The sequence below is a fragment of the Leptodactylus fuscus genome, chromosome 1 (genome assembly GCF_031893055.1).
Source record: "Leptodactylus fuscus isolate aLepFus1 chromosome 1, aLepFus1.hap2, whole genome shotgun sequence".
NCBI classification, from domain to species: Eukaryota; Metazoa; Chordata; class Amphibia; order Anura; family Leptodactylidae; genus Leptodactylus; species Leptodactylus fuscus.
This window is the reverse complement of record NC_134265.1, coordinates 193,401,210-193,413,642: the sequence shown is the minus strand read 5'-3', so window position 1 is coordinate 193,413,642 and position 12,433 is coordinate 193,401,210. Positions and strand designations below refer to the sequence as shown.

The window sequence follows — 12,433 nt, the reverse complement described above, 5'->3', positions numbered from 1 at the left end:
CCCTTTTATGACTATGTATTTAAAAAGCCATGTCATCCGGGGGGAAAAACTCTGCAATAATCAAACCTATAGAATGGGTATGGGGGTTCAGACCAAGATTTCCTGATGCCAGATCAAAACTCTGTCCTGGGTTGCTGCTTTAAACAACTTGCAATTTACATCTTTTGCTGCTCAGACTTTCACTGTTTCTTGCATGTCTGCTTTGCTATGTTGTATTTATGTATACAATAAGAATTTGTGTGCTTTTTTTCAATAAATGGTTACAGTCTTCAGCATTCCCCTCCCTTTGTGTATTCCTCTGTGGGTGACTTAATGTTTCTACAGTTACACATATCCTAACAGTAAGAGAATTCAGACAATGATTTACTGTGAGTTTTAATAGTTAAAAACAAGATAAACAAAAAAAAGGGGCTGCATATTTTATTATTGACAGAAATATAATATGAAATGTATTGGTTATGAAAATGCGATGTGCCTTGTGGCATGTTTTCCACTTTATTAAAGAAAGTGCTGTGGTGAAGTGTTCAGACCTTTTTAAGTGAACCTGTCACTATGACAAAGTTCTTTGAGGCTTTGGGACACTCGGAGAGAGATCCAAAGAGAGTACAAAATCTCATACACTTGTTGCAATTAATACTACAGCGCAAAGTGACCTGCCCTCCGGATTACTGTGTTTTTCACCTGCAGCGTTCAACCTTTGATATAAAGGGAAAAAACCTATACTGATCCCTGTAGTGGTCCCCACCAGTCTCTGCTTACTTCCTCCAGCAAGAATATGACCTTGTCCACCAATCATTGGAATCAGCGTTGATGCTGCAATGTATGGCACATTACTAATGAAGCCAGTGATTAGATATAGCAATCATGTGAATTATATAAGGAGTGCGATCTCAAGAAAGTAAGCAGAGACCAGCAGGGACCACCAGGAAGGTGAGTATAGGTTTCTTTTGTTTTGTTTTGTTTTTTGTTTTTTTATTTCATTCTTTACTTTGCTCTGTTATATTTTTATAAATCCTTGTAACCCCTTTTAATACGGACATCTGTGCGGTGTCTTAAAGTTATTAGTACTGTCACTCATTAAAGATATCCAATTTTGCATCTTGATACCCCCAGTCTGATGTTTCTCTGGACTTCTTTTATGTACAGATGTAGAAGAGTTAACCCTAACTTTTTCAGTTGGTTAAATTGCTGCAGCGTTATATCTTATCACAGAACGCAATAAAAACCAATGAAAAGTTATTAAAAAACATTTTTCAATGACCTTTTATTGTTTTGTTTTTTTGTTATTGCCTTCTATGATAAGATATCATGTTGCAGAAATTCAAGTTAACTCTGCCACATTTGTACATTGTACAACAACTGCATCTCAATACATTATATAATCAAAAAGTTATTTTTTGGGGGGTTTTCAGGAATACAATTGAAAAAGTGAAACATATTATATGGAGTCATTACAAACAGAGTAAACTTTTTCAAGTTTTTATTTATGTTAATGTTGATGATTATAACTTACAGCCAAAAGTCATTATCTCAAAAAATTAGAATAATTAAGCCAAAACAGCTGCAAAGGCTTCCTAAGCGTTTAAAAAGGTCCCTTAGTCTGGCTCAGTAGGCGACACAATCATGGGGAAGACTGCTGACTTGACAGATGTCCAGAAGTCAGTCACTGACACACTCTACAAGGAGGGTAAGCCACTAAAGGTCATTGCTAAAGAAGCTGGCTGTTCACAGAGCTCTGTATCAAAGCATATTAATGGAAAGTTGAGTAGAAGGAAAAAGTGTGGTAGAAAAAGGTTTACAAACATCGGGATAACCACAGCCTTGATAGGATTGTTAAGAAAAGGCCATTAAAAATTTTGAGGGGAGATTCACAAGGAGTGGACTGTTGCTGGCGTCAGTGTTTCAAGAGCCACCACACACAGACATATTCAGGAATACAGTATCAAGTGTCGCATTCCATGTGTCAAGCCACTCATGACCAATAGACAACACCAGAAGTGTCTTACCTGGGCCAAGGAGAGAAAGAACTGAACTGTTGCTCAGTGGTCAAAGGTGTTTTCAGATGAAAGTAAATTTTGCATTTCATTTGGAAATCGTGGTCCCAGAGTCTGGAGAGGCTGCTGTACAGAATCCAAGCTGCTTGAGGTCTAGTGTGAAGTTTCCACAATCACTGATGGCTTGGGGAGCCATGTCATCTCCTGGTGTAGGTCCACCGTGTTTGATCAAGACCAAAGTCAGCACAGGTGTCTACCAAGGTGTCGACAAGCTTTTTGGAGATGGAATTTTTAGATTCCCTACAGGACCTGTCTACACTGAGCTTGGTTGGCCAGTAAACTCACATGACCTTAACCCCATAGAGAATCTATGGGGTATTGTCAATAGCAAGATGAGAGACCCAAGACCCAACAATGCAGATGAGCTGAAGGCTGCTATCATACAACCTGGGCTTCCATAACACCTCTGCAAGGCCACAGGCTGATCCCTCCATGCCACATTGCCGTATTGATGCAATCATTCATACAAAAGGAGCCCCCACCAAGTATAGAGGGCATTTATTGGACAGACTTTTCATTTGGCCAACATTTCTGTGTTAAATTATTTTTTTACAATTGATCTTATATAATATCCTAAATTTCTGAGATAATGACTTTTGGGTTTTCCTTGGCTGTGAGCCATAATCATCAAAGTTCACTCTGTTTGTAATGACTCAATATAATATATGCGTTTCACTTTTTCAATTGAATTACTAAAAAAAACCTTTTTGATCTAATTTATTGAGATGCTCTAGTAGTCACTTCTCTTTAGTTCAGCATCCTACTTCTGATCAGTTGCTGTTTAAAATTGTAGATTTTACCAGTTTTTTCTTCCTGTTTCTTTCTATCAGTCCCGTGATACTTTGGCACAGCATCACATCGGCAGCTTTACCTTTGCTGGCTTATTCTCCACTCTAGTTTAAATAATGTAAAAGACCATACATATATTGTCAGGAAGACTAAACTGTCATATACTTCATTATAACTGTGTGATAGGAGACTGCTTAATCACCAACAGTGCTCAGCTTCCATAACACCTTTGCAGTGCCAGTGCCACTGTTTCTGTTTTCTCCTGTGGAGACCCTGTGTGAATGTATTTTCATCTCACAAGAAGTTCTAGTACCTGTATGAATAGCATAGAGATCCTTGTAGACACGTGCAGAGTAAGTGTTAGGGAACGTTCACTCTACCGTTAGTGACCGTCAGCAGTGTCCGTTGCTATTGTCCGTTACAGGATTTTACAATGGACAGTAGGTGCACTGTCAGAAATCCGTTAAAATTTCCATTCATTTCAATGGGATTTTATCTTGTCCGTTATTGTCTGTTAATGTCTGTTTACACTCAATCCGTCACATGTCCGTTTATTTTTTCACGGGTAAAAAAAATCCTACTTGCAGGACTTTCGTGTCTGTTAAGAAAAATGGTTTTATGATGGATGTCAAGCATCTGTTATTTTTTAACATTAAAGTCTATGGGTAGCGGACAGGTGTCGGTTTTTTTTTTTTTTGTGCCTGCTCAGAAAGCAGAAACACAGTGTAATGGCAGTGCAGTGTATTATATATTGATAGAAAAGAACAAAGGAGAGACTGCCATTTTTTTTTTTTAATAGAACCACCTAGTAAACTTTAGTTTTGGGTGGTGTTTCCCTTTAAATTTAACTGCCAAAGTCCCATTCAAAAATAGAAAATAGCTTCCCGTTCATTGGAGTCACTTAGTATAAGACATGGTCTGTCTTCTGAAGTGTATGCTATATAACCCTTTTCAATGCTGCTAATTAGCTGAGGGGAAACAAGTGAATACCCTATATGGTTCTAGAGAATGGAGAATTCCTTTCCTTGCATTCTCCTTTGGAAGGAGAACGAGGCAGTATTTTCACATGTTCGCTGCCATTTTCCTGTGGATCACTGGCTCCCGTAATGAGATCTGAGGGCGATAAAATATTACTATGACAGCAGAGAGCCTATAGCCTACTTACAGGCTGCACTAGCCAACATTGCATTAAAGATCAAACCCCTTTGATTTCTAGGGGATCTAGAACTAAAAGTAAAAAAAAAGTGGAAGAAAAAATTTAAAAATTAAAATCACTCGTTTTCCTAGATCAGGTATAAAAGTAAATTAAGTAAAACATGTACACATTAGGTATCTCTGTGCCTGACAATGCCCGAGCTAAAAGCAATATAAGAATATTTTTCCATGCATTGAATTCAATAGAAAAAAAAAAAAGGGCTGGACAACACTTTACTGGCAGTTTCCACTCTCATAAAAAAAATTTTTATAAAAGATAAATCGAAATATCCAACAGTCCCAAAAATGGTATAAATAAAAAAAATACCTGGCCATGAAAAAAAAAAAAAAAAAGACAAGTTATGGGTGTTAGAATATGCAGAGTGCTAGGATTTTTTTTAATTTTTTTTTTTTTCATTTTATTTGCAAAGGTTTGGATTTTTTAAAGGAGTTAATTTGGTCTCCCCAGAATTGTAATGACTGATAGAATACAGATGCCATGTCATTTTGGCTGCACAGTGATTGCTATAAATGAAGCTCATAAGAAAGTTGCACAAACGCAGTTTTTCTCCAATTCTGAATTTTTTTCCAGCTCCCCAGTACATCAAAAGGAACGTTAAAATGGTGCCATTACAAAGTAGTGTTTGTCCCGCAAAAATTAAGCCCTCATATGGCTGTTAACAGGCAGAAAAATGTAAAAGTTATGGCTTTTGGAAGAAGGGAAATAAATAGCAATGTCTGCAGCAAGAAGGGGGTCAAAGAATGCTGTTACAGTCAGTGGTTTTTGTACATTAATATGTTGTACTGATGGCCTTCTTTAGTCATTATTTAGTTATAGAGGCAAGTTATCTCTAACGTATGATGACACTGCAAAGTTTGGTCTTGTTATGCTGTCTTTCTTACTAGTCATGATTGGGCACAGTTTTGTTCAATGGCCAAAAGTTGCGCCTCAGCATGACTGCACAGTGTTTGATATTTTAGCCCAATACAGTGATTGGGATGATCTGAGCTGCATTGCCAGTTTTCAACATACTTTTAGTATCCTTTGCAGTGTAGCAGAATTCAGGTGACAAATAGCTTTGCATTAACCCTTTAGGATTACTCAGAAAATCTACTTTTCCTTCAAAAAAAAAAGAAAAAAGAAATAAGTGCTGAACAGTCTGGGTGATGATGATGATCTTTAAATAGCACCAACATATTCTGCAGCACTTTACTGTTAGTTACGACATTGTCCCAAGTGTACAAACTCGCAAGGACAAACTGTCCAAAGTGCTCGCCATTAACATGCACATGGTGTTTGCGTCGCTTCTGAAAGACAAATGCAAGGTAAGAATCAATTTGTTCTGACTTAATGTATGGGCATAAAGATTTCCAGAGTTATAAAGTACTTGTTTTCAACACTATCTTTCAAAGCTGGTATAGTCATTTTATCTGTCTCTGTAACTTATATGCTGAAGAATTGTAATGGTCTTTGATGGAAAGGAAGCAGTTAAATCTCCGGCATTCCAAGATATTCCTCATCCTTTGCTCTTTTTACTTGCAGCTGCTTCCTTCAAGACCCCAGTTTCCTACCCCTGAACCTAATTTCCTTTTCCTCCTCTGGATACAACTGAAAATTTAGTCTTCCTTTGGTCTTCATTTTGAGGCTTAAAAATAATAGGAGAAAGCCAGGTGATAAGAAAACTGCAATCTGCAACACCTCAAAGACTTTAGTTCATCACATTCTTTACTTAGTTTGTTGTATTAGCAATTCTTATTACTAATAAGTCTTGTGTATAATCGGGTCACAGCAAAAAGGAGAGATTTTTTTGTTCACTTTCCCAGTGGTGTTTAGAAAATAAAAACTGAATTAGTGGAACAAGTTTACCATTTTATATATGACCTAATCTGTATTGTTAATGGTTTTTGCCCCACAAACAGCAGTCATTACCTATCCACCAGTTAATGAATAAGTGTCTGATCTGTGGTGGTCCGACTGCTGGGTCTTCCGTGGTCATGTGAATGGGGGTCCATTGTCTCCTGTGTGAATAGAATGACGGTCGCACATGTGGGCTGCTTCTCTAATTTAAAGCCTATGGGACTGCCAAAGAACTGAATGGAGTGGCAGTGGATGTAAGCAACTGTCCCTCAGATCAAAAAAAGGGGGCAGAGGATCCCCTATCTTATGATCTGACTGTAAGATCCCCCACCAATGAGAGACTTATAACTTATTCTGTGTATAGAGTAATATGTGGTGTTCATGGTACAACTCATGTGAAATAGTTGAAAATAATGGTCGAAAATAATTTGTTGCCACATTTAGCATCTCTTTTGACGTGACTTTCAAAATCATGGCATACATTTTATTTTAAAGACGACCTTTCACCACATACACAGTTCAAGTTCTTAGCATCTGTTAATAGGTACTTCTCCACTGATTCCAGGACAGTTGGAATATTCTCTCTAGCCCCCACCATTTCTGAGCAACAAGTGCAATTAGTTTTGGTACCTGATATCTCTGTAATGTCAGAAGGGCAGTTTCAGGCAGGGAGACGTTATTTAGAGGCAGTCAGCGTCAGAGCTCAGAAGCCATACCACTTACCTTCTCCTACCTGACACTGCCATCCTGACAGTACAGAGCCTAAATAGCATATCAGGCACCAAGACTAACAAAATTGATTGCTTGGGAACAGTGGGGGCTAGAGAAAAATCTCAACACTGCCAGAATCAGTGGAGCAGTGACTATAAAATGATAAGAGCTGGTCGTGGTGAAAGGTCCTCTTTAAAGGACAAAGGATCATATTCTGTATTTAGATATATCCTGTAATTCCCTTCAATTTTCTATATGCAATTTAGCATATAGAAAGGGACACCTAGCAGCTAAGAAATCATGATGGACAACAATATATGTTAGCAAACTAGTCTCTAAAAGGCAGAAAGGTGAACACTTAGTGCCAGGTTTTCTTTCATTAGAGGTCCCCAAACTATGGGGCTGTAGATCATCTGATACTGGTCTGCAGAATGCTCTTTCAGGTGCTTGTTTTATACAAGATTCAGTGTTACTATACAAAGCTTGGTTCCTAGTACTGTAAACTGCACTGTTCTATCACCAGCGAAGTTGTGAACTGGAAGTGGCAGCCAGTGAAAAGCACCCTGACTTTGTACTAACTAAAGAGCTGAGCACTGAGGCCATACACCTGGTTACCCCGTCCCCTGCACTCCTAATACTCCATCTGCAGCCCTGATCCCCATACAACTATTATCTCTAGCTCAGCGCTGTACTGGTGCTGCACCCCAACATATCAGTCCACCTGCAAGTCTAACCTCATACCCACTATCAAGACTAGTTGTGTATCATCCCTACGGAACCAAAATATAATCACTGCTGTAATTTGAGGAATGACTGCACTGTAGATTGTAGTCTGGTTGGAAATCTTTAGAAGCACAATTGGCCAAATGGTAGTGCCAAGTATGACAATTTTTGCAAAAAAATGTAAGAGACTGCTGCCCTACAGCCAATTTCTAGGGGTCTCAGCAGAGAATACTTTATGGTTAATTTGCCGTCACTTCTAACAACTAGGAATTGTCCAAAGTGGTTGAGCCTCTTAAAGGGGCTCTATCACTAGGAAAAGTCATTTTTAACTAATCACACCTTTGCATAGCCCTTAGAAAGTCTATTTCACACCTACCTTTTGTATGTAGATTGCCTCAGTGGTTTCTGAATAAGTCCGTTTATATTCATATGCTAATTAGACTAGTGCACGATAGAAGGTGCACACCTCTCCTATTGTCTTCTATGGGAGACGGCTCCTGCTGCTGCTGATGACTCGCTTCCTGTTTGCTTCACACACATAGAAGATAATGGGAGAGAGGAGGCTGCTGGGAACTTCCTGTGCTGGCTGGAGGCTCATTAGCATATGAATAAAAACGGACTTATTCAGAGACCACTGAAGCAATCTACATACAAAAGGTAAGTGTGGAATAGACTTTCTAAAGCCTATGCAAGCATGTGTTTAGATAAAAATGACTTTTCCCAGTGATAGAGCCCCTTTAAGGATTTACTATAATGTCTCAATGTAGGTTAGAGCTAGCAACCTGGAGTCTATTCTGTATTTTACAGAGGTTTGTCAAGAATGAATTCTTAGTAACAAACCCTCGCCTTTTGTGAGAAATAGCTCAAACGGGTTTTCCTGGGGGTTTTTTTTGGGTTTTTTTTTTTTTTATATCAGTGTTAATACTAAGAGAGCTTAAAAATTTTAAGGATTTGAAACCCAAAATGTACTTAAAAGAAAAAAAATATTTAAAGAGTACCTGTGAGTTCTATTGGGCCTCTCCATGGCTCTTGTCAATAGGGTAGACAGTGTTACTGTGTGTAAGGACAACATTAACACCGAGGTGTGTGGCATAATGCATTTACTGGCATAAAGCTTGTATGATATAGAGTTTCTATGATATAACCTACAATGTCTTTACAGCAGTTTTGAGTTTTGACCTGAAAAATGTCCTATGGTGACATGGTGATATAAAAAATAATAATAATAATTGTAAATTTACTATATCACTAGTGGATTTGGTACATCAGTGTATGTAAGCAAAGTGCTTTCCAAGGGCTGGTTCACACCAGCGTTCGATCTCCGTTTTGCAGGTCTCTGTTTCTTGCCCAAGAAACAGGACAGGAGACGGAAACCAGCAGTCAGTTTTAAAACCCATTCATTGGAATGGGTTTGCAAAGTGTCCGCCCGTGAGTGTCTTCTGCTCTTTGGGCCGAAACCGTTTTTTGTTTTTTTTTTAACCGGACACAAAGTCGGACATGCAGGACTTTGTGTCCGGTTTAAAAAACAAAAAAAAAAAAAAAAAACGGTTTTGCTGCGGAGAGCAGAAAGCACTCACTGGCAGACACTGAATGTTGGGTTTCCGTCTTCTGCTGACAGAAAACGGAAACCCACAAAGTGGAGATCGGGCGCTGGTGTGAACCTGCCCTAACTGAAATAACATTAGAGTATCCCAAAAGCTATGATCATACATACTTCTCTGTATTCTATTCTGTCTCAATATTAACAGGCAGATGCTCTGATTCAGTCATTCATACGCTAAAGTAACTTTATAGTCCATAATCAAATTAAGTTTTTGATAAAACAAACAAAATAAATGATTTATTGAAATAAAATGTATATGGTTGATGATATAACTCAATTCCATCAAGTATTATCTTTTTAGATTGGTATACATTAAATTCTGTTTATGTTACTGCTATGTGACAAATGGTCTCCATTTTTTAGAGGTTAGAAAATGAGCTGTCCAGCAGATTGTATTGGTGTGTTTGTAATGCTCTCCAGTGTTGAAGGGCTGAATGGCTGATCTTTTTATTTTCATATCCCACAGTTTGGGAACGAGGAGCAGCAGCTAGCATGGGCCAAACGTGAAAGCCAGCGGGCAGAGAAGGAAAGACTAGACCGCTTAAAGCGCCAGGAACAAGAAGACCTGGAATTAGCTATTGCTCTCAGCAAAGCAGAAATGCCCAGCTCTTGAGAACTGCACCCTTCTGCACCCATACTTCCTATGTCCATGTTGACAGTATGCCAACCATATGAAAACTTTACTCTGGAGCAAAAAAAAACAAAAAAAAAAAAACAGAGAGGGAGTTGAATGCTGAATCCACCATCTTTTTTGACATCTTTAATTTGTAAACTAGCCGTTCACTGGAAGCAGTGACATCATTCATGCACCATCTATTGATGGAAATATTCCTTTGGATATATCTCCACTCGAGAAACTGTTAATAGCATCTCAATATATGTATGTCCATTTTATTTGTTTGTATGTGAAAGTATGTTTCCTGTTACATTTTTGTTAAATTTCCCATTTACATCTTTCCAACAACAGATACATAATTCTATAATGCTATACATGGTGTCAGAATATTATACTATAATATTCATATGAATTCTGAAAGGAATTATTTACCAGATAAGGCAGCTATTTCTGGAGAAGAGTCAAAGTGGCAACATTTTAGATAAGAAATTGGAACAATGAAAATTAAAATAATTATTATTTATTGGTGCAAGGTTAAGATATTTAACAGATGTTTTCCTTTAAGGTTAGTTCTGTTTGTCCCTATGGACTCTCTCATAACTAGCTGTGCGTTTTGTATGTCATCTAGATGCTTTGTTTGACTGTTTTTATCACGTTAAAACACAGCGATTGATCTCTTCATCTGCAATAACCCATATGTATACTCCATATTCCACAATCTCATATAATATTACTCCATGGAAATGGATGACTTAGATGGCAAATTGTCTTTTAAAGCCTTGGTACAAGGTAATGGTGTGACATTACCTTTTAATAGTATTATTAAATTAATATGTTTTCAATAGGTTGCCAATAGATTTTAATACTGGTTTCTTCTCTTATGGGACCAAACTGTTTATTGTGTTCCTGCCTTCTAATATATAAGGAAGTATTTACGATACAAGCCCAGGCTTCAAATGTAAATCAAGTACTGCCTTTACTTATATGTATGACATACTGGTTGTACATATGAAAAGTAGGTAGCCCACAAAGTGCTGATGAAATCTGCAAGCCACTAAACTATGGACACAGATAACTTAGATGGATTGTAATGTGGTTGTATCCCAAATTTGCATTAAATCCTCATAATTTGTTTTGTTGGTATGCCATCCCTAAAATACAGCAGTTAATATACGAGTGTGCACAGTATGCAGCATAACACCATGCTCTATCTGGATGAGCTATATACATGAATTGTAATATGTCTACTTCAATGTTTATCAACCTATAAGCCCTGTATTTTGTTTTTTATTTAAACGCTGGACATTTAGTATGTTTTGTTTTTTTTGGCCATGTTTTAAAAGCTGTGAAAAAAGATTTTTAAGAGTTAACTGTTTAAGAAAGGGTTAAGCGGTACCCTCGTATTCCTCTCTTGTGGTTTTATTGCTGTGGTCAAAAGATAATTGCTTAGAAGTCACATGCAGACATCACACCTACATATGGCTATTTGTGTGTGGGGGTTGTTTCTTGTTTTTAAACTACGTCGTCTTTCCACTTTTGGGTAGAACAAGTTGTTATTATGGGTAGCAAAACAGCCTTAATATGATGTGCACATCCCTTCTGAATATGACCGTGTCTTGCATTTGAATCAAATGCGATAGGAAAGCTTTTATTATAGACTTCATTCTACTAGCGCATGTTGACATGCGGCTGGGTTTACCAAGCTGTGCATATTGTATTTATCAGTGAAGGGGAGAAACTGAGGCACTTTATTACGTGCAACTATAAAAACATATCACTATATCAGGCTAACAGTAATATAAAAGTGGAAGTTAAGGTGTGTTAACTCTTATCAGCCTTTGCTGTAACTGCTTGATAGGTTATGCATTTAAGGAAAAACATGGGAACGTGCAGAATATATTGTGTACGTTTGGAACTTCTTTGCAGGCAGCGTAGTCTTCTGTCAGCAGTCTTTTGATACTTCACCCCATTTGTTCCCCTTACCATACTATAGTTTTTTACATTGTTGTCATTGCCATTTGTAAGCCACGTGTTAGATAAATTGGGATGCAAGTTGTGCCTCTCTGGAAGTGCTACACTGGCTCTGATGCATCACTGCACGTTTGTCTTTGGTTGAGAAATACCTTTGCACGTTAACCTTTAACATCACATGCCAAGTTTATCAAATGCTCCCTCTCACCCTATTCACAGTACCCCTGCTGTACCAGAAAACTAGAAATCAAACTAGGAAGGGATAATATATGAAATATTAATCCATTGTGTGTCTATTGTTTAATATAAGAGAAATGTTATTGTTTTAATATAATAAATGAAAAGTTACTTTTTGGAAAATGTGTGTGGTGCTTTGTTTTACAGGTCATTGCAATGCAATATCATCATATACAGGTCAAGAAGAAAATGATTCCTGCATATTACTCAAAGAAATACAACTGTTATAGGTATAGCGATGGGCAAAAGAAAAATTCAACAAACTAAGAATGCTTTCAAAAAATGGTAGTGATTCAGATTGCTTCTAGCAAAGACTGTAATGCTACTATACTGTAGTACATGGGACGATCACTATGTTACTATTGAGCACTGCCACAGGATATAGTGAAATAACATTGCGAGACCTGGAAATTTTCTGAGGGATCCCAGCTGCCATGGCCAGCAAAGCCTGGGGAGACTGTTGACATGCACATAATGGAAGTAAATTAAAAATAACTATCATCAGCATCTAATAGATCGTCTGTAATCTTTCTCTAGCTTCACCAATTGAATTGTAATTGAAATTTTTTTCCGTAACCCCCACAATTCCAGACAAATGACTGCTGTTACTTTCAGCAGTAAATCTACTAGTCAGGTTCTTGGGTAGGTGGTCTCTGTCTGTTCCAAATGAAAGGACC

General features: G+C 37.7%; 1 protein-coding gene across 3 annotated transcripts in view; it reads left to right on the top strand.

The window, feature by feature from the left end:
- EPS15L1 (epidermal growth factor receptor pathway substrate 15 like 1) overlaps window positions 1-11,826 on the top strand; it is a 155,378-nt gene extending 143,552 nt beyond the window's left edge. For 2 of the 3 annotated variants that reach the window (XM_075281212.1, XM_075281204.1), the window contains one exon: window positions 9,399-11,826. In XM_075281212.1, the coding sequence (XP_075137313.1) occupies window positions 9,399-9,545 (147 nt within the window). In that variant the 3' untranslated portion in view covers window positions 9,546-11,826. The remainder of the gene's footprint in view (window positions 1-9,398) is intronic. The other variant, XM_075281225.1, reaches the window with a different exon arrangement.
- The last annotated feature ends 607 nt before the right edge of the window (window positions 11,827-12,433 follow it).